General features: G+C 53.0%; 2 protein-coding genes across 21 annotated transcripts in view; both read right to left on the bottom strand.

Annotated features, from left to right (window-relative positions):
* The window catches only part of CNTN2 (contactin 2), a 30,953-nt gene extending 25,365 nt beyond the window's left edge, over window positions 1–5,588 (bottom strand). The window contains exon 1 of the mRNA XM_030291887.4: window positions 5,401–5,588. The gene's annotated coding sequence lies outside the window, so the exon portion shown is untranslated. The remainder of the gene's footprint in view (window positions 1–5,400) is intronic.
* An 8,240-nt stretch (window positions 5,589–13,828) lies between these two features.
* NFASC (neurofascin) overlaps window positions 13,829–23,280 on the bottom strand; it is an 81,619-nt gene continuing 72,167 nt past the window's right edge. For 19 of the 20 annotated variants that reach the window (XM_072918695.1, XM_072918696.1, XM_072918693.1 and 16 more), the window contains 2 exons: window positions 22,711–22,780; window positions 13,829–16,208 (listed from right to left, as the gene is read on the bottom strand). In XM_072918695.1, coding sequence (XP_072774796.1) covers window positions 15,977–16,208; window positions 22,711–22,780 — 302 coding nt within the window. In that variant the 3' untranslated portion in view covers window positions 13,829–15,976. The remainder of the gene's footprint in view (window positions 16,209–22,710; window positions 22,781–23,280) is intronic. The other variant, XM_072918684.1, reaches the window with a different exon arrangement.

Below are 23,280 nucleotides of genomic sequence, written 5' to 3'. Positions count from 1 at the left end.
CGGGGACAGAGGGGACAGGCGGGAGGGGACTGGCAGGATGGGAGAAAGAGGGACAAAGGGATGGGACAGAGGGGACAGGCAGGAGGGGACAGAAAGGGGACTTGGGGAAGGGACAGAAAGGAGACAGGCAGGAGGGGACAGAAAGGGGACAGGCAGGTGGGGACAGGCAGGAGGGGACAGAAAGGGGACAGGCAGGAGGGGACAGGCAGGAGGGGACAGGCAGGAGGGGACAGGCAGGAGGGGACAGGGAGAAGGGGCAGAAAGGGGACAGCAGGAGGGGACAGGCAGGAGGGGACAGAAAGGGGACAGAAAGGGGACAGCAGGAGGGGACAGAAAGGGGACAGCAGGAGGGCTCTGTCCCCGGCTGGGAGCACGGAGGGGCCCAGGCTGCGGGAGCAGATGGCGCTCCCAGCCCCGGCTCCTTCCCTGCCGGGATCTGCTCCAATCCCCGCGGATCCGTCACTTCCCGGGGCGCCGGGGTGGCACCGAGCGGGGACGGGCTCTGTGCCCCTCCTGTGCCCTGAAGGGACAGCCCGGGCAGGGACATTGAGCCCAGGCTGGGTGGGTGAGCACGGAGTCTCCACTCTGCCTGTTTCCGCTGTCCAAATTTTCCTGGTTTTCCCAATTTTCCCGCTGTTCCAAGCTCGGAGGCCGCTGCCGCTTTGGGGTGCCCCATCCCAGCCGAGCTGTGGCCTTTGTGTCCCTGTCCTTCTCCAGCCAGCCAACTTCTGGAATATTTGTGGAATTTTCGGGAGGAAATGGAAGAGCAGAATTCCCCTCCAGGGGTGGTCACCACCCAGCCCGCTCCGCTGCGGCTGGGATAAAATCAGACGGATTTTTGGGGATATTTCTGGGGTTTTAGTTGGGATGGGACTGGGGATTTTTGGATCTGGTCCCTTGGGATGCAATTCTGTGACCATGGGATGGGATCCATGGGACCCATGGGATGCGATCCATGGGATGGGATCCATGGGATGGGATGGGGTGGGATGGGATCCATGGGGTGGGATTCATGGGATGGGATGGGATGGGATCCATGGGATGGGGTGGGATGGGATCCATGGGATGGGATGGGATGGGATCCATGGGATGGGGTGGGATGGGATCCATGCGATGGGGTGGGATGGGATCCATGGGATCCATGGGATGGGATTGGATGGGATCCATGGGATGGGATCCATGGGATGGGATAGGATCCATGGGATGGGATGAGATGGGATGGGATCTATGGGATGGGATGGGATGGGATCCATGGGATGGGATGGGATGGGATCCATGGGATGGGATGGGATGGGATGGGATCCATGGGATCCATGGGATCCATGGGATGGGGTGGGATGGGATCCATGGGATCCATGGGATGAGCCAGATTCTCCCACCCTGCACCAGCCCCTTGTCTGCACTGCCGGGTCATTCACTGATGATCTTAAACTGATAATTTACAATCGATCATTTAAAATCAACCATTTAAAATCGTTATATATTTAATAATAATTCATATATTTAATCGGAGCAGAACGGGCTTGAGAAGGATCAAATACCCGAGGTTTGGCTCCTTCTGTTCCCGGCTCTGGTGAGATCCCAGCAGGATCTCCGGCCGCTCCCTCTCTCCCTGCTCCTGCTTTTCCCCAATAATTGGCCGCAGCCCCGCGGGTCGCAGCTCCGCGCTGTCCCCGGGGCTCGGGGGAGTTTCCTTTCCATCCAAACTCTGCCTTTGTGCGGGAAACAAAGCCGGGAGGTGCCTTTGGCCCCGGACATGGAAAGGGGAGTGGGCGGGGTGGGCTTGGGGGGAAAATCGAATTGTGGGAGGAAAAAAAAAAGAATATTTTATTATGAGTGGGACTTTCCTGCTCTGGGCAGAGTGAATTTTACATGTGAGCTTTGCAGCGAGCTTTAAAAATTATTATTAATATTTTTTCCTTTTCCTTTTCCTTTTCCTTTTCCTTTTCCTTTTCCTTTTCCTTTTCCTTTTCCTTTTCCTTTTCCTTTTCCTTTTCCTTTTCCTTTTCCTTTTCCTTTTCCTTTTCCTTTTCCTTTTCCTTTTCCTTTTCCTTTCCCTTTTCCTTTCCCTTTCCTTTTCCTTTTTCATTTTATATTTTATTTTAATTATATTTTAATTCTCTTTTTCCTCTCCAAACAAACCCTTTCCCATCTTGGGGGGGATGGGATTCCAACCTGAGCTATGCAACTATCCCTTGGAAAATTCCCAGGGGTTTGGAGCTGGAGCTCCTGGAGCTTCTGGGCTTGGCTCACCTCGGGACCCTCGGGGTGGCTCAGCCCTGAGCCAAAGCCTTGGGACAAGTGACAAAGCCAAGGGGACCAGCGGGAAGAGCCGGGAGATTTTTCCTCAGCCCAGAGCAGCCGGAAAGGGGCTGGAAGTCTGGAAATCCCCCCAGGAGTGATCCCAGCGGGAATTCGGGAGGCGACACCGGCCCCAAATCCTGGTTAGTGCCTCTTAAAGTCACAGATATTCCCGCAGGCACATTCCCGGTGCTGCCAACGCCTCTCGGGAAATGTTTCTTTTTCCTGGAAAATGTTCCTTCTTCCCAGGAAATGTTCCTTCTTCCCAGGAAATGTTCCCTTTTCCTGGGAAATGTTCCTTCTTCCCAGGAAATGTTCCCTTTTCCCGGGAAATGTTCCTTCTTCCCAGGAAATATTCCCTTTTCCCGGAAATGTTCCTTTTCCCGGGAAATGTTCCTTCTTCCCAAGAAATGTTCCTTCTTCCCGAGGAATAGGAACATTTCCTGGGAAGAAGGAACATTTCCTGGGAAAAGGTATAGTCCCTTTTCCCGGGAAATGTTCCTTCTTCCCCGGAAATATTCCTTCGTCCCGGGAAATGTTCCAACCTTCCCTGCCGCCCTTGGGTTTGGGGTTCGGGCTCCAAACATTCCCGGCCTTGTCAGGGATCAGCACTAAACAGATTTTCCTGGTCCCGCCTGGTTTTTATGGATCTTTTTTAGGGATGCCAGTAGGTAATAAATGTCCTAATTTAGGGTCAGGGTTGCTGGGCAGGGCTGGGGTTGGGATTCACGGCCGGCTCCGGCTGGGAATGTCCCTTGTGCTCCCCAGGACGCCTCCCTTGGATCATCCCAGTGGGATTTTACAACGGGACCGGGGGTGTTTATAATGGAAAATGAAAGATTTTGGGTTCAGGGAAAGGGATTTTGTGCAGCTGGAGAGCCGCGCTGAGCAAACCCGTGGAAGATGAGGAAATTGCCATCCTAAATTCCCTGAAAACCCCACCCAAACTCCCTGGAGATCCCATCCTGAACTTCCCGAAAACCCCACCCGAACTTTCTGGAAATCCCATCCCAATTTCCCTTAAAACTCCATCCCAATCTCCCTGGAAATCCCATCCCGAGCTCCTCGAAAACCCCACCCAAACTCCCTGAGACCCCCATGCCTAACTCCCTGAAACCCCATCCCGAACTCCCTGAGACTCCCATCCCAATCTCCCTCAGGTATTCCATGGATAATTTGGATTTTGGGCATTTCCAGCGCCCCTTTAACAGCTTTAACGTGGGTTCAGCTCCACGTGGGTTCCTATTTTTCCATGGGAAAGATTTCCTTTTTTCCATGTGCTGTGTGAAATCCTAACGGCACGGTTGGGGTTTTCTGCCCTTTATGGTTTATTTGGGGTAAATCCACGGAGAAAATCCTAACCCAGACCATCAAATCCCCTGCGAATATTCCAAAGGGATAAAAGCGGCCACTCAGTTTTGTAGGAATTAATCAGAGGATGGAGAGGAGCGTTGGGAACCCTTTGTCTCACTCTACCCGAGCCCAAGTGCAGCTGGGCTGGACAGGACCCCCCCTCCCCACCCCCATCTCCCGTTTTCTGGAGTTTTTGGGAATTCTGAGCCACCCCTTGGAAAGCTCAGTTATTTCTGGGAAGTTTGGGATCCGCTGCTGAGCAAAGCAAGAGGTTTTTGGGGTTGTTCCGCTGTGCTAAATCCCAAACACTCAACCTGGAGAGGTTCATTTCTTGATCCTAAATCTCCTGCGAGGTTCCCTGCTGCAGCTTTGCACCCTCAGAATTCCTCCTGGATCCGCCTGGGAGGAGCAGGGCCGAGCTGGGGCTCCGGGAAAGCCTCGGGATGCCCTGATTTTGGGGTGCCCCCCATGCCCGCGGAGGAACGGATCCGCGGCTTGGCACAGCCCCGCGTGTCCCTGGCACAGCCCCAGACACACAAATCCCCCCGGAGCACCCCCAAACTGCCCTGGGAGCACCCCTGGGGTCTGCCCTCAGGAAGGTGAACTGGGACACCCCGGCGTCCCTGCTGCTCCCTCCTCGCCAGGGCTCAGGGCTCTCCCAGCTCTTTCTGGGGGTGCTGAAGTAGTTTTGGGCAGCAGAACCCTCTGAACCCTCTGCGGACCACCCCCAGCACGCTGGAGGTGCCCGACCCCCCCAAAATGCACTCCCGAAGTGCCTCGGGCCGGAACGCGCCGGGAAAAAACCTCGCGACAATCGCTGAGAACCGAAATATTCCTTCTTCTTTCTTTCTTTCTTTTTTTTTTTTTTTTTTTTTTCCCGTAAGAGACATTTCTGCTGACAGCCGCCCTGACCTCGGCCGCGCAGCGCTGCCACAAGTGCCACCGCCGCGGCCGCCCCTGCTCCCAAACCACCCCCGGCTGCTGTGCCCGGGCCCGGAGCGCCCAAACCACCCCCGGCTGCTGTCCCCGGGTCCGGAGCGCCTAAATCACCCCCGGGCCCGGAATGCCCAAATCACCCCCGGGTCCGGAGTGCCCAAATCACCCCCGGGTCCGGAGCGTCCAAACCACCCTCGGCCGCTGTCCCCGGGTCCGGAATGGCCAAAACACCCCCGGCTCCTCTCCGGCCGGCCCCGGAGCGCCCAAACCACCCTCGGCTGCTGTCCTTGGGTCCGGAATGCCCAAACCACCCCCAGCTCCTCTCCGGCCGGCCCCGGAGTGCCCAAACCACCCTCGGCCGCTGTCCCCGAGTCCGGAATCCCCAAACCACCCTCGGCTGCTGTTCCCGGGCCCGGAGCGCCTAAACCACCCTCGGCTGCTGTCCTCGGGTCTGGAATGCCCAAACCACCCCCAGCTCCTCTCTGGCCGGGCACGGAGCGCCCAAACCACCCCCGGGTCCGGAGTGCCCAAACCACACCCGGCTGCTGTCCCCGGGTCCGGAATCCCCAAACCACCCCCGGCTGCTGTTCCCGGGCCCGGAGCGCCTAAACCACCCTCGGCTGCTGTTCCTGGGCCCGGAGTACCCAAACCACCCCCGGCTGCTGTCCCCATCCCCGCGGAGCCCAGCGGGACCCCGCAGCGTCCTCCCGGCCGGAGCGGAGCCCCGGAGAGCCGGGAGCGATCCACCCCGGTCCAGCCGCAGCCCTCCCCATCCCTCCGGGATGCAGCAGAGCGGCACAAAGCGCTTACCTGCGGCGGGAGGGCTGCGTGGGCATCAGCCGGGGGCCCGCGGGGCCTGGCGGCTGCCGGGGGCTGGGCTGCGAGGCGGCGCTCGCCTGGTGGCTGGCCGAGGGTGGATGTGTGTGCCCAAAGCCACTGCAGCATCTCTGCATTAGGATGTGCTCCTCCCTCTCCTCCCTCCTTGCGTGCGCGCTGCCTCGCTCGCTGCCAACCACCACGCCGCTCCCCGGAGACGGGGAATTGTTGGGGTTTTTATTTATTTATTTATGTTCTCTCCCCCCTCCCCTCCCTCCCTGCTTTTACCTCGCTTGCCACAGCTCAAGGAGCAGGCGGGCAGGCAGAGCAGCTCGGGCATCATCATCATCATCATCATCATCATCATGCATAATTCATCCCGCAGCCTCTCCCCCCGGCACAGCCCCCTCGGGGCCGGAGCAGGTGTGGGGCGGAGGGGGTTGGAGGGGTCAGAACCCCTCGCTGTGGGGTGGGAGCAGCCCCAGGGCCCCCCATCCCTGTGTGGGTCCGGGTGTGTGCACCCCCCGTGCGTGAATATACCCACGCTTACACCATGGATCCATAATTACACAATCTCCCCGTGGGTACCCGTGGGTTTCTGGCTCTGTAGACACCCAAGGGTGGGATTCGCGCCGAGGAAATCGCTGCACGGCCGAATTTTGGGATGTTCCGGTGGCGTGGGCGGTCCCCGACCCTCCGCGAGGCGAGGACGGGGATTCCTCACAGTGACGGAGCGGGGGTGACAGTGCGGTCACCTTTGGGTCACCCTCGTGTTTTCGGGCGTGTCCGAGCCCCCTTTGCCGTGGCTGTGACCGGGGGGCTCAGGTTTGCCCCGGGGGGCTCAGGTTTGCCCCGGGGGGCTCCGGTTTGCCCCAGGGGTCTCAGGTTTGCCCCGGGGGGCTCAGGTTTGCCCCGGGGGGCTCAGGTTTGCCCAGGGGGGCTCCCCCAGCGCCTTTCCCGGGACGATCCGCCCCTCCCGGCTGTTCTCGGGGTGCCGCGGAGCTCCGTGCCGGTGGAGTGACGCGAGGGGATGTGACAGGGACAGGGACACCCCGGGACCCCCGGCAGGCCCCGAGGTGTGGGAAGGGTGCCAGGCTGTGGGAACAGAGGATTTGGGATGTGCCGGGGTCCCTCCGTCCCTTCCCAGCTCCAGCCCAGACCTGTTCACGATCTCGTGAGATCAGCGGGTACCGGGGCTGGCCGCAGGTTAATGGGCAGCAATTAGACAAAAGTAATTAAAGCATTAGTGTCTCTATTGATTAACAAAGCTCCCGTGGCCCGGGCTCTGAGCGGGCAGGAGGGGACCTGAGTGTCGTCTGTCGCTTCTCCTCGCCCAGTTTGTCCCAGTTTGGGCTCCCCGCTGCCAGTTTGGGAGTGAGAATGGAAGAACAGTGCGGGAGGCAGTCCGGCAGGGGGAGGATGGATGGATGGATGGATGGATGGATGATGGATGGATGGATGGATGGATGGATGGATGGATGGATGGAAGGAAATCCAGGGGAGGAAATGAGCCCTGTCCCAGAGGAGGGAGGGGGACCTGCCCTTTGTCCCCTCCCCTCTGTGCCTCCGCCGGCAGCAGCTCCGCCAGGGTCACTCTGCAGGTGACAAGGACAGCGGTGACCCCTCGGGTGCCAACCCAGCGGGACAGCAGCGACAGCACTCGGAGGGAAATCCGCTCTGCGAGGAATCCCCTGGATCACCCCAGATCCAACAGGGAAAACTCAGCCTGGGAATGGGCAACAGGCTGGAGCTGCCTGCCGGAGGAGGAGGAGGAGGAGGAGGAGGAGGAGGAGGAGGAGGAGGGAACCCGGCATCGCTCCGGTCCTGTCCCCCCGGAGGTCAGGGACCGTGCGGGTGTCACCGCCGGGCCATCAAAGCGCCACCGAGCGCGGGTGGCCTGGATCGATCCCGAGGATCAGCACGGTCCTGCCGCCGCTCCGGGAGGGATAAAATCCCGAAGGGAATGCTGGAAGAAGCCCGTGGAGAGGCTCAGACCTTGGGCTTGGTGCTTCCAGCGGCTGTGGGAAGGGGGAATGGGACACTGGGGGATTGGAGGAATCCCCGAGTTCCAGGCAGATGGAATTTCTGCACCAGGAGCCAAGCGCAATTCCACAATTCCACAATTCCACAATTCCACAATTCCATCCTTCCTTGGGGCACGGCTGGTGCCTCCATCGCGCTGGGAATGTCTCCACTGAGCGAAAAGTGCTTTTCCCCCTCTCTGCTGTTCCTGGAAATGCTGGGAAGGGGCGGGAGGAGCCCCCGCTGCAGCAGGAAGCACTCAGCCCTTCATCCTCTTAGCCGGGCCCGCCGCAATTACATCTCAATTAACCAAATTACTCCGCCGCTCCCCCTCCTTTCAGCCCCTTCTCCGCCCCGGGAGCCTCTGCCAGGAGCTCTCGGGAGCCTCGGGCAGGAAGGGCTGGGAGAGAGGGATGGACCCGCGCTTGGCCGCCGGGGATGGGGGGCTGGGGTCAATCCCACATTTTCTGAGCTCTGGGATCTCAATCCCACGTTTTCTGAGCTCTGGGAGCTTCTCCCTCTGTGCTTCCCGAGGGTTTGGGGGCTGAAAATGGGGCTGGTGAGGATCCAGAGCATGCTCCTCTCCTGGCCAGGGAGGGAATTTTGGGAATGCCGAGGACAGGCACAATCCAACCTCTGGTCCTGGAGAGGATCCAGAGCTCATCCAGCTCATCCAGTATCCTCCTTTCCTGTCCAGGGAGGGAATTTTGGGAATGCCGAGGACAGGCACAATCCAACCTCTGGTTCTGGATGGGATCCAGAGCTGATCCAGCACTGCTCCCTAAGTATCCTCCCTTCCTGGTCAGGTTGGGAATTTTGGGAATGCTGAGGATCTGCACAATCCAACCTCTGGTTCTGGAGAGGATCCAGAGCTGATCCAGCTGATCCTGTGTCCTCCTTTCCTGGCCAGGGAGGGAATTTTGGGAATGCTCAGGACTGGCACAATCCAGTTTCTGGTGCTGAACAAGACTCAGAGCTCATCCAGCTGATCCAGTGTCCTCCTTTCCTGGCCAGGGAGGGAATTTTGGGAATGCTCAGGACCGGCACAATCCAACCTCTGGTTCTGGATGGGATCCAGAGCTGATCCAGCACCACTCTCTGAATATCCTCCTCTCCTGGCCAGGTTGGGAATTTTGGGAATGCCAAGGACCAGGCTCTGCTGCTTTTTCCTCTTGGATTTCAATGGGAATGACTCTCGGGCTCAGCATGAGTTTTGAACCATGTTTTATTATATGTTTAGTGTTTTCTCTATACAAAAAAATCCAGTATTTTCTTTTTTTACAGTGATTCAAAAAAAAAAAAAAAAAAGAAAAGATATCTGAGTAGTTTGGCCTTCTCTCATCTCTCATGCAGTTGGTTTAGAAGTCCTTAAATTAAACCCTTTTTTTTTTTTTTTCCCCTTCTAGTCCATAAATCTCGCTGGAAACTGAATTTTTTACAGCCTCAGCTTTACATTTCTCACTGGAACAGGTGGGGTTAACGCAAATGTGGTGGGTTTTTTTTTCTTCTTCTTTGTTTTTGTTTTATTTTTTTGCTTTAAAAAAAAAAAAAAAGGCAAATAAATACACAGGATACTTGAGACCAGCCGGGAGGTTGGACAGAGAGGACGGACGGATCACGAGATATTTACAAATTAAATGAAAACAAAACAGTCCCGGTACTTTCTGTCAGATGTGAGAGGGAGGAACAGACATTTAAAATGATATTTTGGAGGGAGGACTCTGGTCTGGGGGTCTGACATGGGATTTTGGGGATCTGACATGGGATTTTGGGGTTGACATGGGATTTTGGGGTTGACATGGGATTTTGGGGTTGACATGGGATGTGGAAGGGTTGACACAGAATTTTGGGGATCTGACATGGAATTTGGGGAGGGTCTGACATGGAATTTTGGGGTGTTTACAAAATTTTGGAGGGTTGACATGGGATTTTGGGGTTTGACATGGGATTTTTGGGTGCTTGACATGGAAGTTTGGGGGTTGACATGGGATTTTGGGGGTTGACATGGGATTTTGGGTGGGTGACATGGGACTTTTGGGTGCTCGACATAATTTTGGGGGTTGACATGGAAGTTTGTGAGTCTGACAGAATTTTGGAGGTTTGACAGGAATTCAAGGGTTTGCCATGGAATTTAAGGGTTTGACATGGAATTTAAGGGTTTGACATGGAGTTTTGGAGGTATGACATAGAATTTTGGGGTTCAACATGAATTTCAGGGTTTGACATGGAATATGGGGATCAACACAAAATTTTGGGGGTCCGACACAGGGTTTAGACAGCGTTGAGCAACCAAACCCCGATGAACGATGCGAGGACATGGAGACACGGGCGAGGGGCGCTACTGATGCCGTGGGTGGCATTGTGAGGACCAGAAAAGCATCGTTATTCTCGTTAATAAAACAGCTTTTAGTGCAAGAAATAGGAGTTGTCTCTCTTTTTTTTTCTTTTTTTTTCTTTTTTTTTGTCTTTTTTTTGTTGTTTTTTTTTCCTTAATAAGGTTTTGGTTTCTTTATTGCTTAACTGAAATCTTGGTTGCTGCAGGTACACGGAAAGCCTGGGCCGAGGAGGTGACGTCGCAGGTGGCACTCGCAGCTCTGCTGGGACCTGTGCGACGAGGAGAGGGTTTGGCATGTGCCAGGATGGGTGGTGGCGTTGGGATGTGCCAGGAAAAGGTGGTGGCATGGCCAGAGCGAGCGCTGTGGTGGCCCTGGGTGACACTGCCCGGCTCTGCCCTTCTCCCTCCTGGATGTCCCGGCTCGTTGGTGACACCTGGATTTGGGATCTGTCACCTCCAGGAAGGCAATGCTGGCAGCAAGGACAGCATGTCCTGTTGGGTTGGGTTTCTCCAAGCAGGATTTCGGGGTTTGGACCAAAATTCAAGCTTTTCCTGCTGGTTTTGTGCCTCCACAGTTGTGGTGTCACCTCAGGGAGAATGGGAGCAGCCTCCAGATCAGGGAAGCACAGCGGTGACCCCGTATCCCGAATTCCTGACGTTCCTGTTGGCTGTCCCAGGGCTGGGTGCCAGGGAGGTCCCTGGGACTGAGATGGAGCCTGGATTCATCTCCAGGACATGGATGTGGAGTTGGCTTGGAATGTTGTAGGAACAAGACAAATCTACACATTTGGGTTGAGCTCGGCACCTGAGACTGATGGAATTTGGGGTCTGGCTCTGGAATTCGGGGTTTGGTGCTGGAATTTGGGGTCTGGTGTTGGAATTTTGGGTCTCCTAGTTTTTTATTTCTGAATGAGAAGTTGGCTCCTAATTTAAACCCTTGATGGAGAAAGGACTCCTTCTGGAGAGCTGGAAGTGTTCCCTGCCCCAGAGAGGTCGTGCAGATCCCAGGGAGGGATCGTTGTCCCTGTGATGGGAATGGGAACATCCCTGCTAGCCCTGGGGGCCACCACAGGAATCAGGAGAGGAGGTGACCGGGATGTCCCCTCTGGAGAGGGGAGGAAACAGCAGAGCCGCTCTTAGGGAATGGGATCAGGATCAGGGTGGGGAAGATCCCTCAGCACCACAAATCCTCATGTGGATTCTCCATCCATCCATCCATCCATCCATCCATCCATCCATCCATCCATCCATCATCCATCCATTCATCCATCCATCATCCATCATCCATCCATCCATCCATCATCCATCATCCATCCATCCATCCATCATCCATCCATCATCCATCATCCATCATCCATCCATCCATCCATCATCCATTATCCATCCATCCATCCATCCATTATCCATCCATCATCCATCCATCCATCCATCCATCCATCATCCATCCATCCATCCATCCATCCATCCATCATCCATCCATCCATCCATCCATCCATCCATCCATCCATCCATCATCCATCCATCATCCATCCATCCATTCATCCATCCATCCATCATCCATCCATCCATCCATCCATGCATCCATCCATCCATCATCCATCATCCATCATCCATCCATCATCCATCCATCCATCATCCATCCATCCATCCATCATCCATCCATCCATCATCCATCCATCCATCATCCATCCATCCATCATCCATCCATCCATCCATCATCCATCCATCCATCCATCATCCATCATCCATCATCCATCCATCATCCATCCATCCATCATCCATCCATCCATCCATCATCCATCCATCCATCATCCATCATCCATCATCCATCCATCATCCATCCATCCATCATCCATCCATCCATCCATCCATCCATCCATCCATCATCCATCCATCCATCCGTCATCCATCATCCATCCATCCATCCATCATCCATCCATCATCCATCATCCATCATCCATCCATCCATCCATCATCCATTATCCATCCATCCATCCATCCATTATCCATCCATCATCCATCCATCCATCCATCCATCCATCATCCATCCATCCATCCATCCATCCATCCATCATCCATCCATCCATCCATCCATCCATCCATCCATCCATCCATCATCCATCCATCATCCATCCATCCATTCATCCATCCATCCATCATCCATCCATCCATCCATCCATGCATCCATCCATCCATCATCCATCATCCATCATCCATCCATCATCCATCCATCCATCATCCATCCATCCATCCATCATCCATCCATCCATCATCCATCCATCCATCATCCATCCATCCATCATCCATCCATCCATCCATCATCCATCCATCCATCCATCATCCATCATCCATCATCCATCCATCATCCATCCATCCATCATCCATCCATCCATCCATCATCCATCCATCCATCATCCATCATCCATCATCCATCCATCATCCATCCATCCATCCATCCATCCATCCATCATCCATCCATCCATCCGTCATCCATCCATCCATCTCCTGCTCCAAGGATGCTCCCAGAACATGGTGTGGGTTCATCCCAGCCCTGTCTGGTTTTTTGGGAGCTGTGGGGTCACCCTGTGCGCGCTGGAAGTTTTGGGGTGGGGATGTTTCTCCCCATGCAAACCTTGAACTTTACTCAAAGGAGTAAAGGATGAGAAGCTCAGGATGAGTTTTTAACCTGAATTTTCTTTGGGCCCCAAAACTCCAGGGCAGAAATTTTGAAGAAATGTCAGATTTTTTGCTAAACCTTAGAAATGTTGAGTAATTTTTACACCGAGCTGAGACAGGGCTGCGAGTAACTTACACTGAGTTGTTTGTCCACCTCTGATCTCCTCCCTCTTCTCATTACTCAAAGTTACCTGGGGAACTTCATAAGGAAATTTGGGATAAGGTTGGGCAGAGTCCAGCTCTTTCCCAACCTCTTTTTCCAAAGGGATGCTGAGAGACTTCCTCAGGGATGAGGTGGTTCAGGAATAGGGGTTTTCATGGGAATGGCACATCATGTATACCCAACACGGACCCTCTTCCAGCAATCCTGGCCTGATTTCCGAAGGTTTGGAGCGTTTTTGCAGTCCCTGTCAGCAGCGAGGACTGGGAGTGCTGGGAAGATCCCAGATCCAGAGGCTGGATTTGTTTCTCACTCCCAGTGGTGCTTGGGCAAGGAGTTGCCCAAACTCAGCTGGGAGTTGGGAATGGTTTGGGAAAGGGATTGTCCCCATCCCAGGGGTGGTGTCACCTTTGGGAATGGGGTTGTCCCCATCCCAGAAACGGTGTCACCTTTGGGAATGGGATTGTCCCCATCCCAGAAACGGTGTCACCTTTGGGAATGGGATTGTCCCCATCCCAGGGGTGGTGTCACCTTTGGGAATGGGGTTGTCCCCATCCCAGAAACGGTATCACCTTTGGGAATGGGATTGTCCCCATCCCAGGGGTGGTGTCACCTTTGGGAATGGGATTGTCCCCATCCCAGAAACGGTGTCACCTTTGGGAATGGGATTGTCCCCATCCCAGGGGTGGTGTCACCTTTGGGAATGGGGTTGTCCCCATCCCAGAAACGGTATCACCTTTGGGAATGGGATTGTCCCCATCCCAGGGGTGGTGTCACCTTTGGGAATGGGGTTGTCCCCATCCCAGAAACGGTGTCACCTTTGGGAATGGGGTTGTCCCCATCCCAGGGGCAGTGTCACCTTTGGCCTGGGAGATGTTTGCCTAAAATCTGGGTGGAATTCTGGGAGTCGCTGTCCTGAACAGGATGGGCGGCAGGGCTGGGACTGGGGTGTGGCTGTGTCCACACTGAGGGTCACAACTGGGTGTCCCTGCCAGGGACGTGGCTGGAGGGTCCTGGCAGGGGGTGATGGATGAGGGACACCCCTTGGACAGTTCCCCCAGCTCTGTGAGGGGTCTCTGCCTCTTGACCCTGACCTAAACCCTGGAATTCCTTTGCCGTTGGTTTCATGGAACAATTTGGGTGGGAAGGGACCTTTTAAGGTCACCAAATCCAACCCCATGAGCTCCATCTTCACCCCACGTTTGACCTATCAGAGAAGACGACCAAGATAAATGATAATTATTATTTTAAGGAAGGCATTTGCATTGGATTAATTTGCATCCATCTCTCCTGTCAGCCCGGTCCAGGCTCTTCCCAGGATCCATTGGGATGTGGCAAAGTCCCTCTCCACAATCCATAGCAGTGGGAATATCCCTGTCACCGAGGTGTCTCCAGAGCAGAAAAAATAACTATGCGAATCCCATTGCATCCTATCAAAAAAAAAACCTCCATCCTCCTCAGAAAAAAAAAAAAAAGAAAAGAAAAAGGGAAATCCATCCAAAAATCCATCTTTTCCAAAAGAAGCTCGATCTCGCTCTCTCTCTCTTCACAAAGGTACCTTTGGTTTCAAAAGTGCAGGAAGTGGGAGGATCCACGGGACGCAGTCCGTTGGGAATCCCTGCCTTCTACCCTGATCCATGCTGGGAGAGCTGGGAATGCTCCCAGAGATCCCATTCCTACTGCTCGGGCGGATCCAAGGCCGTCGGGGGCGCGGAAGCGGAGTGGGAAGAGCGTCCTTGGAGTGACTCCCCGGCAAGTCCCAAGCTGTGTAAGGCATGTGAGGGAGCGCTCAGGGCGGGGTCGCTGAAATCCTGGGAGTCTCCAGGCGGGATGGGGGTCCCACGGTGGCTTGGCTGAGTGCTGGAGGGGGGAAAGGCCACTGTCAGAAAGGAGGAGGGGATTTAATGGGAAAAACAGCATCTGTCCGGCTCATCCCGGTGCCCTGGAGGTGTGGATTCCAGTCCGGTGTTCATCCCTCATGGTGTGGCCCTGAATCCTTCAGGGAATCCTCCACCTCATCCCAGGGTTTTTTCCATCCTCAGCAGCTCTCTTGGATAATTTTTTCGTTCATCCTTCTGGTCTCCTCATCCTGTTGTGATCCCGCTCCTGCTTCCAGGCCCTCTTTGCTACATAGGATTTATGGAGTTGCCTTGGAAAGAAAGCAGGCGTGGGGTGGGGGGGCAGCTCCCCCCATAATCCCTACAAAGCAAATTTAAACCCAAAAAGGCATTTCTGCAGTGCTGTTACCCCAGGCTTGGCAGGGGAGAGGCTCCTCCCTGTCCTTCCACACATCCCAAAAGTTCTTCCACAACCTCTTCTCCTCCCGGCATGCTCCGGAGCTCAGTGGGTCCGGAGCTCAGTGGGAATGGGGGATGAGCTCCCTGTGGGTTTTCCCAGCCTCAGCAAGGACAAATCCCGGTGCTGAGGGAGGTGATGGGGACCTGCTCTTCCCTGCATAGGTTTTTTCAGGAAGGAGGTTTTTTTGGGAGAGGTTATGGGCAAAGTGCTGCCGTGAGGATGGACAGCTCAATAACCCAGCGTTTTCATCCCAAAATCCACCCCTTTCCTCTTTCCATGCCTTTGCTCTGCCCAAGCCCCTCTCACCCATCTTCCCTCCCCAAAATTCTTTGATTTCTTTCCCCCTTCCCCTCTGATCCAGAACCTTCTTGGAAAAAATAAACGCAAAAAGTTGGAGCTCCCTCCTAAAAGAACAAAAAAAGCCTCGGGGAGCCGAGCCCAACACGGGGCCCCTCCAGACTGGCCCTGAGGCACCCCAAAACTGGGGAGCAACCCCAAAACTGGAAAGCAACCCCAAAATGAGGAGCAGCCCCAAACTGGGGAGCAATTCCAAAACTGGGGAGCAATCCCAAACTGGGAGGCAACCCCAAAACTGGGGAGCAATCCCAAACTGGGAGGCAACCCCAAAACTGGGGAGCAACCCCAAAATGAGGAGCAGCCACAAAACGGGGGAGCAACCCCAAAACTGGGAAGCAGCCCAAAAACTGGGGAGCAGCCCCAAAACTGGGGAGCAGCTTGAGCATCTCCTCCCCTCCAGCTGCTCCAGCTCGGCCCCGATTCCCGCTCCGGCTCCCGCCCCACGCGTCCTTTGTCGTTGGCTCGTTTGCTAAGGATAAATGGCATCAGCGGCCACCTGGGCTGCCTTGTTGGTTGGAATATTTTTCTTTTTTTTTTTTTCCTTTTTTTAAAATATTTTTTTTGCTATTTTTAATTTTTTTTCCTCTATTATTTTTTTTGTTTTTTCAGTCCTTGCTCAATTCCCTTTCCTGTCGGAGGCAGCGGCGGCGGCGGCGGCTACTGGCGGAACCCCCGGCCGCTCCGAACCCCTCGGGCTGTGGGTGTTTTTCCCGGCGTTTTTGCTATGCCAAGGAATAAATGGCATTGACGGGGGACGTGGCCTCGGAGCTCTCGTTGCCCTCGGTCTCCTCTTTGTCCTTCTTGACCGTGTACTGGCCGATGAAGGAGCCGTCCTCGTTGAACTGGCCCTCGCCCCCTTCTCCGTAGTCCACCAAGCTGTCGTCGCTCTCCTGCTGCTTTATCGTCCCGTCCAGCGAGGTCTGACTGTTGGGAAGAGGTTTGTTGTCTTCATCGCTGGCAGCAGAAGACAGACAGACACGGCAAGGGTTGAGAAACGGGGTGGAAAACCTTCCCCCGAGGGATGGAGATCCTAAATCAATCCACAGCGGGAATACGGCTTGGCAGAGCCCTAAATAATGGGGGTTCGTCCGGGTGTGGGTGGAGGGTTGGGGGGTGTGGGAGGTGGAGGTGGTTGGGATCTCTGAACATCCAATTTTGTGGTTTTTCAGCTCAGAAATCAAATTTCTTTACCTTACTTTCCTCATCTCAAATTTCTTAAACCTTGATTTCCTCATCTAGATTCTTCTCCCTCAATTCCCTAATTTCTAAATCTCAATTTATTAACCTCAGTCTCTTAACCTCAGTTTCTTACTCTGAATTTTTTGCTCTCAAATTCTTACTCTCAATTTCTTTCTCCCAGTTTCTTTAATTTCTTACTCTCAATTTCTAAAACTCAATTTATTAACCTCAATTTATTAACCTCAGTTTCTTACTCTGAATTTTTTGCTCTCAAATTCTTACTCTCAAATTTTTCTCCCAGTTTCTTTAATTTCTTACTCTCAATTTCTAAATCTCAATTTATTAACCTCAATTTCTTAACCTCAGTTTCTTACTCTCAATTTTTTGCTCTCAAATTCTTACTCTCAATTTCCTTCTCCCAGTTTCTTTAATTTCTTACTCTCAATTTCTAAATCTCAAGTTTTTAACCTCATTTCATTAATCTTGGTTTCTCACTCTCAGTTTTTAAATGTCAGTTTCTAAATCTCAGGTTTTTAACCTCGATTTCTTGCCCTATATTTCTTAAGGTCAATACTCCACCCAAAACTTGGATTGATGGGGCTGGATGAATATCAGGAATATTCTTCCCTTGGATTCTTTCTCTCTCAGTGTTTTAGCCCCCCTTGGTAACCTGGTTGAGTGGTTTGTTCCCAGATTTCCTTGAGAAAACACAGTTTTTCCTTGAAAAAAACCACATTTTTTTCCTTGGAAAACATGGTTTTACTTTGAAAAAAATGCAGTTTTTCCATGAAGAAACACATTTCTCCTTGAAAAATAGCATTTTTTTTCTTGAAAACAGAGATTTTCCTTGAAAAAATGCAGTTTTTCCTTGAAAAAATGCAGTTTTTTAAAATTGGAAACCACAGTTTTTCCTTGGAAAAAACCACATGCAATGGGGAGCATTGCGAGGGGACACTTTTAGGATGCCAAGTTTTTTGCAGCTTCCAAAACTCCAGGGAATTTCCCTTTCCCAGTTTATTTCTGGGCATTTTTCCTCGTTCACTTCGGGTTTTTCTCCTTTTCACTAAAAGCCAGGTCACTTAAAAATAAAGAGTTGGACCCAAAAGGAGGGAAAAAATCACTTTAAATAATTCATTTTAACCAAAATCTAACCAGGGAAAAGCTGTTTTCCCTTGGAGGACAGGGATTGGTATCCCATAAATTGAGATACTTTGGGAAGGATGAGAGTGGATTGCCATAAATTGATATAAAAATTAATTTTTATATCAACTATTCTTGAGTTCATGCAAATTCTGTCATATTCCTGATGATATCCCTTTAATATTTGTCCTCCCACTTCCATTCCTGTCTTTTTCCAGTTGTTTTTTTTTTAGCTTGGGATTTGGGGCTTGCTCCACTCCATACCTTTATTTTCCTTAAAATTGGTGGGAATTTTTTGGATTTTTCACTTGGGCTCTTGAGCAGGACAAGGCATTAATTTTCCCTCATTCCATGGGATTAATTCTCCCTCATTCCATGGGATCCATCATCTCCCCGAAGCGGGAGAGAAATTCGGGATCCCACCGCGCTTGGGTCAGCACTTTGGGAATTCCATGACAACACAACCCCAATATTTGACACTTCCTATTAACTTGGCATCACAACAAAAAAATTAATCTGTTACCTCCGGAAGCAGATTTTTTTTGGGGGAAAAAGGAGGAATAATTCAGTGAGGAAGCAGGACTGGTTAGAAAGCCCCGAAAACGCGGAGTAGAGAGTGGCAAAACTCAGATCGGCGATTCCCAATGCCCCTTCCCAAATTTTGGGGGGCAGCTCAAGCCCAATCTGGAGCTGGATCATGCCTAACCAGGGGGTTTGCGGCACCAAATTCCCGCCAGGAGTGCATTCCCAGAGAATTCCTGCTGGTTTTACCTCTCTCCAGGACTGTTTATCCCGTTAGCGTGTTAGGAGGGAGCAGCAGTTTTCCAGCAGCTCTTGGTAGGATCTTACCCTGTTAAAATGGATTTCTGGGAGCGTGGCTGAGCCATGCGTGAGGGAACTGGAATGCTCAGATGGGAATCACGTGGGAAATGCTCTCCTGAATCCCATAAATCATCGGGAAGAAGGGGACGCTGGAGCCGGAGGGAGGATTTTCAGGACTAAGAGTGGGCAGATTGGATAGGATCCAATGGTTTTGGCTCATGTCCCTTGTCCCCATGCCCTGAGATGCACTTTTTCTTGGAAAACAACAGGTTTTCCTTGAAAAAAACCACATTTTTCCCTTGAAAATCCACTTTTTTTTCCTTGAAAAATCCCACATGCATTCCCATGTTCAAGCCTGCTCCACCAGGAGGGATCAGCAGCTGGAGCTGGGGGGCCTGGCTGGATCTGGGGGGTGCACCCAGCCCACGGAGCAATTCCAAGCAGGATCTGAGTCTCCGGAAGCCCTGATGGCAGCGGGAATTAGAGGGATCTTGTTTAATGTGTTAGGCAGGGATGTGGGAATGGGGACGGGGGAGTTTTGGCCGTGAAGAAATCAACGGGAGGAGGGAAGGAAGGAAAATAAAATTCCCAAAAAAGCAGAATGTGCCGGACTTCTGGCAGCACGAGGTCCTACCTTTCAAGAGACCTTCACGGTCCATGTGGATAGACCAGGTGAAAAGGAGGAGAAGGAATGGGAATAAAACAGAGAGAAGCAGAAAGAGCCTGATCAGAGAGAGAAATGAGGAGGTTCTGCATTCACAGGGGCAGTGCTACGACCCAAAAAAAATTTAAAAACCGTGAATCATTGCCTCGTTATACCAAATGGAGCTGGGAGAACCATTCCTGGCCGGATCAGCCTCCTTGGAAGCCATCCCAGCATGGAAAGGGTTGTCCAGGAAGGGCTTGGGGTGGTGTCCAGGGATCAGTGGTGGCTCTGGGGAGCCACATGCAGCAGGACAAGGGTGGCTGGGTTCACCCCAGCGTCCTGCTGGGATTCCTTGGAATGGCCCTATGGAGAAACCTGCACCTTCCCAGAGCTTTTCTAGAACTTTCCTCCCTCACCAGGCTCCTGGGACAGTTCTGTGTCCTCCCCTCTCTCTGCCTGCTGAGGTGTCCCCTCCTCAAGTGGCACTGCCTGCACTGTGTCACCTGTGCCCTTTTCATGAAATCCTGACTGGGAATCCAGACCCTAAATCCACTCGGCTTCCCCTTCCCGGCACCCGGAGTTTCCAGCTGCCTCCCCACGGGCAGCACAGGACATTTGGTATAATGAGGCACCGGCACTGGCGTGGAACGCTGTCCATGGATAACGGTCCTGGCTCGGGAAGGAGCTTCCCTGCTTGGGAACACCATTATCCTGGGATCAGAGCGGACAGATGTGACGGGATCTCGGGATGAGGAGCGCGGAGACTGGCATGCACAGGGCGCTGGGGATGTGAGGGTGGCGAGGGCACAGCAGCCATGCCATGGGGAGGAGGGGACAGGAGCCGGGATGGGCTCAATTCCTGCCCTTCCCTGAAATCCTAAATGCTGCCCCTCCCGGAGCCCGGCCCCACAATCAGCCCGAGCTCAATCAGCCAACGGCTCCACATTCCCTTCTGGCTCCCAGAGGGAAACCTCCTGGAATTCTCCCTGGTGTTCCTCAGGAGGAGGGGGCAAAGTTGGTGGGTTTATGGGATGTAGGATTCTTTTTTTTTCATTGTTCTTATTAGACTGGTGTTTTCCCCCCTTTTATTTAGTCCATAAAACTCCATGGACTTCATCCCAGAGTTTTATTGTCCTTCTGCTGACTCCTGCCTTTCCGTTGGGAATTTTGGGAATGGGGTTTTCCATAAAAGTCAGGCCTCCAGCTGAGCAGGAGGATGAAGATCCACCCCAATCCCTCCCCTTGCCTGGAAGGACACACCCCTTGGATAGTGCCAGGGGATTTCTGCCAGCCATTCCAAGAGTTTGGAATTCCCTTTGGAGGGCGAAGGTGCCTGGCCAAGGATTTGCCTCTGGAATGGTGGATGGGGCCAGGAGGGGGTGGCTGGACCCTCCTCTGTGGGATCCAGGGAAGCAGAGCCGGGAAATCCGGGAGTGCTGCCAGAAGCTCGGCCTGTGGGAATCCCTGTGGGAATCCCTGTGGGAGTGGGGGGTTCAGGCTTCCCACAAACCACCCCACAAATCCGGGAAGCACGAGGCTCCCTATCCTGGCTGGAATCACCGTTTGGGGCCAGGCTGTGCTGTGGTTTATGGCTCATTCCCGTGCCAGGAGTGCCCCATAAAATCCTGCCTGACCCCAAACCCCGTGGCAGGACCGGGCTGGGCTCATTCCTCCTCTGCTGTTTTCCCTGTCTCATCATGGAATGCAAAGGGAGTATCCCAAAAATTCGCAGGTGGAATTTTTGGCCACCCCTGGAAGCGCTGAGTGGCAGGGAGGGGAGGGAGGTGTTGGTCCTGGGTGTTGTTTAGGACATCAAGGAATGCCAGCTTTTCCCAACAACATCCTGCTTGCATTCCATGTGTTTTGGGAGTCTGGGGAGCTTTGTGGAATCCTCTGGAATAAAAAAAAAACCTTCTGAAATGGAGTTTCTGTGCCTCTGACGAAATTAATGTGATCCCTGGTTCTGTTCTATCTCTGTTTCCGATTCATTTTGTTTCCCCTAAATCTTCTGGCAGAATCCATTCTTATTCCATCCCTTCCTAAATCCCAAACTCATTCTTCCCATGCTGGGAATAACACGGGATTCAATGAATCCCTGGTTTAAACTAAGAGGAAAAATTCTCGCTGGGTTTTGGCTCCAGCTCAGGTGGGAAAAGGAATTTTAATTCTTTAAGGAATTCAAATTAAAATGTCCTAAATCCCCCCGTGAGGCTGCTGGGTGAGCCCTGACAGCGGGACCTGCTCCCGCTCCCAGGGGATCACGGAATGCTTGGGAAGCTCCTGTCCCTTTCTGACACATCCCAGGAGTTTTCCTGGAGGGAAAAAGGCTCTGCTGCTCTTTGAGGGTGACATTTGCGTGCAAAGAGCGGGATGGAGCCAGGGCAGTGGGAGAGGTTGTGGCTGGATTCCTGCTGGAGCCCTCATGGGGCTTTTTGTGGGATTCTGTGGGGCTGGAGTGCAGGCAGACCCCAAATCATTCCCCATTCCTGCTTCCAGGGCTGATCCCTACAGAGATTTGAGCATTTCCCCCATGGATATTCCTTCATGGGAAGGACAGGGGCTGAGCTGTGGGGTGAGACTCCAGAAATACCCTCAGGCTGCTACAAAATTTGGGGTTTGGGGTGTTTGGGGGGGTTTTACTTGCCAGGAGTTCTATTAAGGTCACTCTGGTCCTCGTGGGATCTGTCCCAGGGAGCTGATCCCAGAATCCCAGCTCTGCCCAGCCTGATCCAAACAAAACTTTTGGCTTTTCTCCTTTAGGATACTCCAGAAATACCCTCAGGCTGCTACAGAGTCCGGGTTTTTGGGGTGTTTTTTAGGGATTTTATGTCTCAGAAGTTTAATTAATGTCACTCTGCTCCTGCCGGGATCTGTCCCAGGGAGCTGATCCCAGAATTCCAGCTCTGCCCAGCCTGATCCCAGCAGAACTTTGGGCTTTTCTCCTTTAGGATACTCCAGAAATACCCTCAGGCTGCTACAGAGTCTGGGTTTTTGGGGTGTTTTTTGGGATTTTATGTCTCAGAAGTCTCATTAATGTCACTCTGCTCCTGCCGGGATCTGTCCCAGGGAGCTGATCCCAGAATTCCAGCTCTGCCCAGCCTGATCCCAGCAGAACTTTGGGCTTTTCTCCTTTAGGATACTCCAGAAATACCCTCAGGCTGCTAGAGAGTCTGGGTTTTTGGGGTGTTTTTTGGGATTTTATGTCTCAGAAGTTTCATTAATGTCACTTTGCTCCTGCTGGGATCTGTCCCAGGGAGCTGATCCCAGAATTCCAGCTCTGCCCAGCCTGATCCCAGCAGACCTTTGGGGCTTTTCTCCTTTAGGATACTCCAGAAATACCCTCAGGCTGCTACAGAGTCCAGGTTTTTGGGGTGTTTTTTGGGATTTTATGTCTCAGAAGTTCCATTAAGGTTGGTTTACTCCTGCTGGGAGCTGTCCAAGGTCGCTGATTCCAGAATCCCAGGAAAAGGAGGTGGAACCCCACAACCTGGCGGCTCCATCAACGTTTCAGGAACCGTTTCCTTCGGGAATTACAGCGGGAAGGCGGCAGGAGGAGGAAAGGGGGGACAGGGGTCGTTCCGGGGGATTGGTGGCACCACGGGTGGGGGAGGGGGCTGTGATGGTGGGGGAGGGGCTGATGGGGGGGTCGGACATTCCATGGGGTCCCACCTGTAGTCGAAGGATCCGTCCTCCACGTTCTTGTCCTCGGGATTGAGGTGCTCGTCCTTGTTGTCCCGCACTGCAAATGAGCAGAGCCCTCCCAGTTAAACCAGTAAGGATTGAAGGGTTTGGGAATGGGGAGGAGCTGGGGAAGGGTCCAGGGGGGGTCCCTGAGCGGGGAGAGCTCGGACAGGTGAAAACTGCACCGGGGAGAGCCCGGAAAGGGTTACAAAGGGGTTACAAAGGGGTTACAAAGGGTTTGGAAAGTGAAAAAAAAAGGGTCTGCAAAGGGTTTGTGAGGGGTCTAAAAAGGGTTTGTAAAAGGATTGCAAAGGGTTTGAAAAAGGTGGCAAAGGGGTTGCAAAGGGGTTATAAGGGGGTTACAAAAGGTTTGCAAAGGGTTTGAAAAGGGTGGCAAAGGGGTGGCAAAAGGGTTACAAGGGGGTTACAAAAGGTTTGCAAAGGGTTTGAAAAGGGTGGCAAAGGGGTTGCAAAGGGGTTACAAGGGGGTTACAAAGGGTTTGCAAAGGGGTTACCAGGGGTGTACAAAGGGATTGCAAAGGGTTTGAAAAGGGTCGT

Source organism: Taeniopygia guttata, chromosome 26 (assembly GCF_048771995.1).
Source record: "Taeniopygia guttata chromosome 26, bTaeGut7.mat, whole genome shotgun sequence".
NCBI lineage: Eukaryota > Metazoa > Chordata > Aves > Passeriformes > Estrildidae > Taeniopygia > Taeniopygia guttata.
Note: the sequence above shows the minus strand (reverse complement) of the source record. Positions and strands in the feature narration are given on the sequence as shown.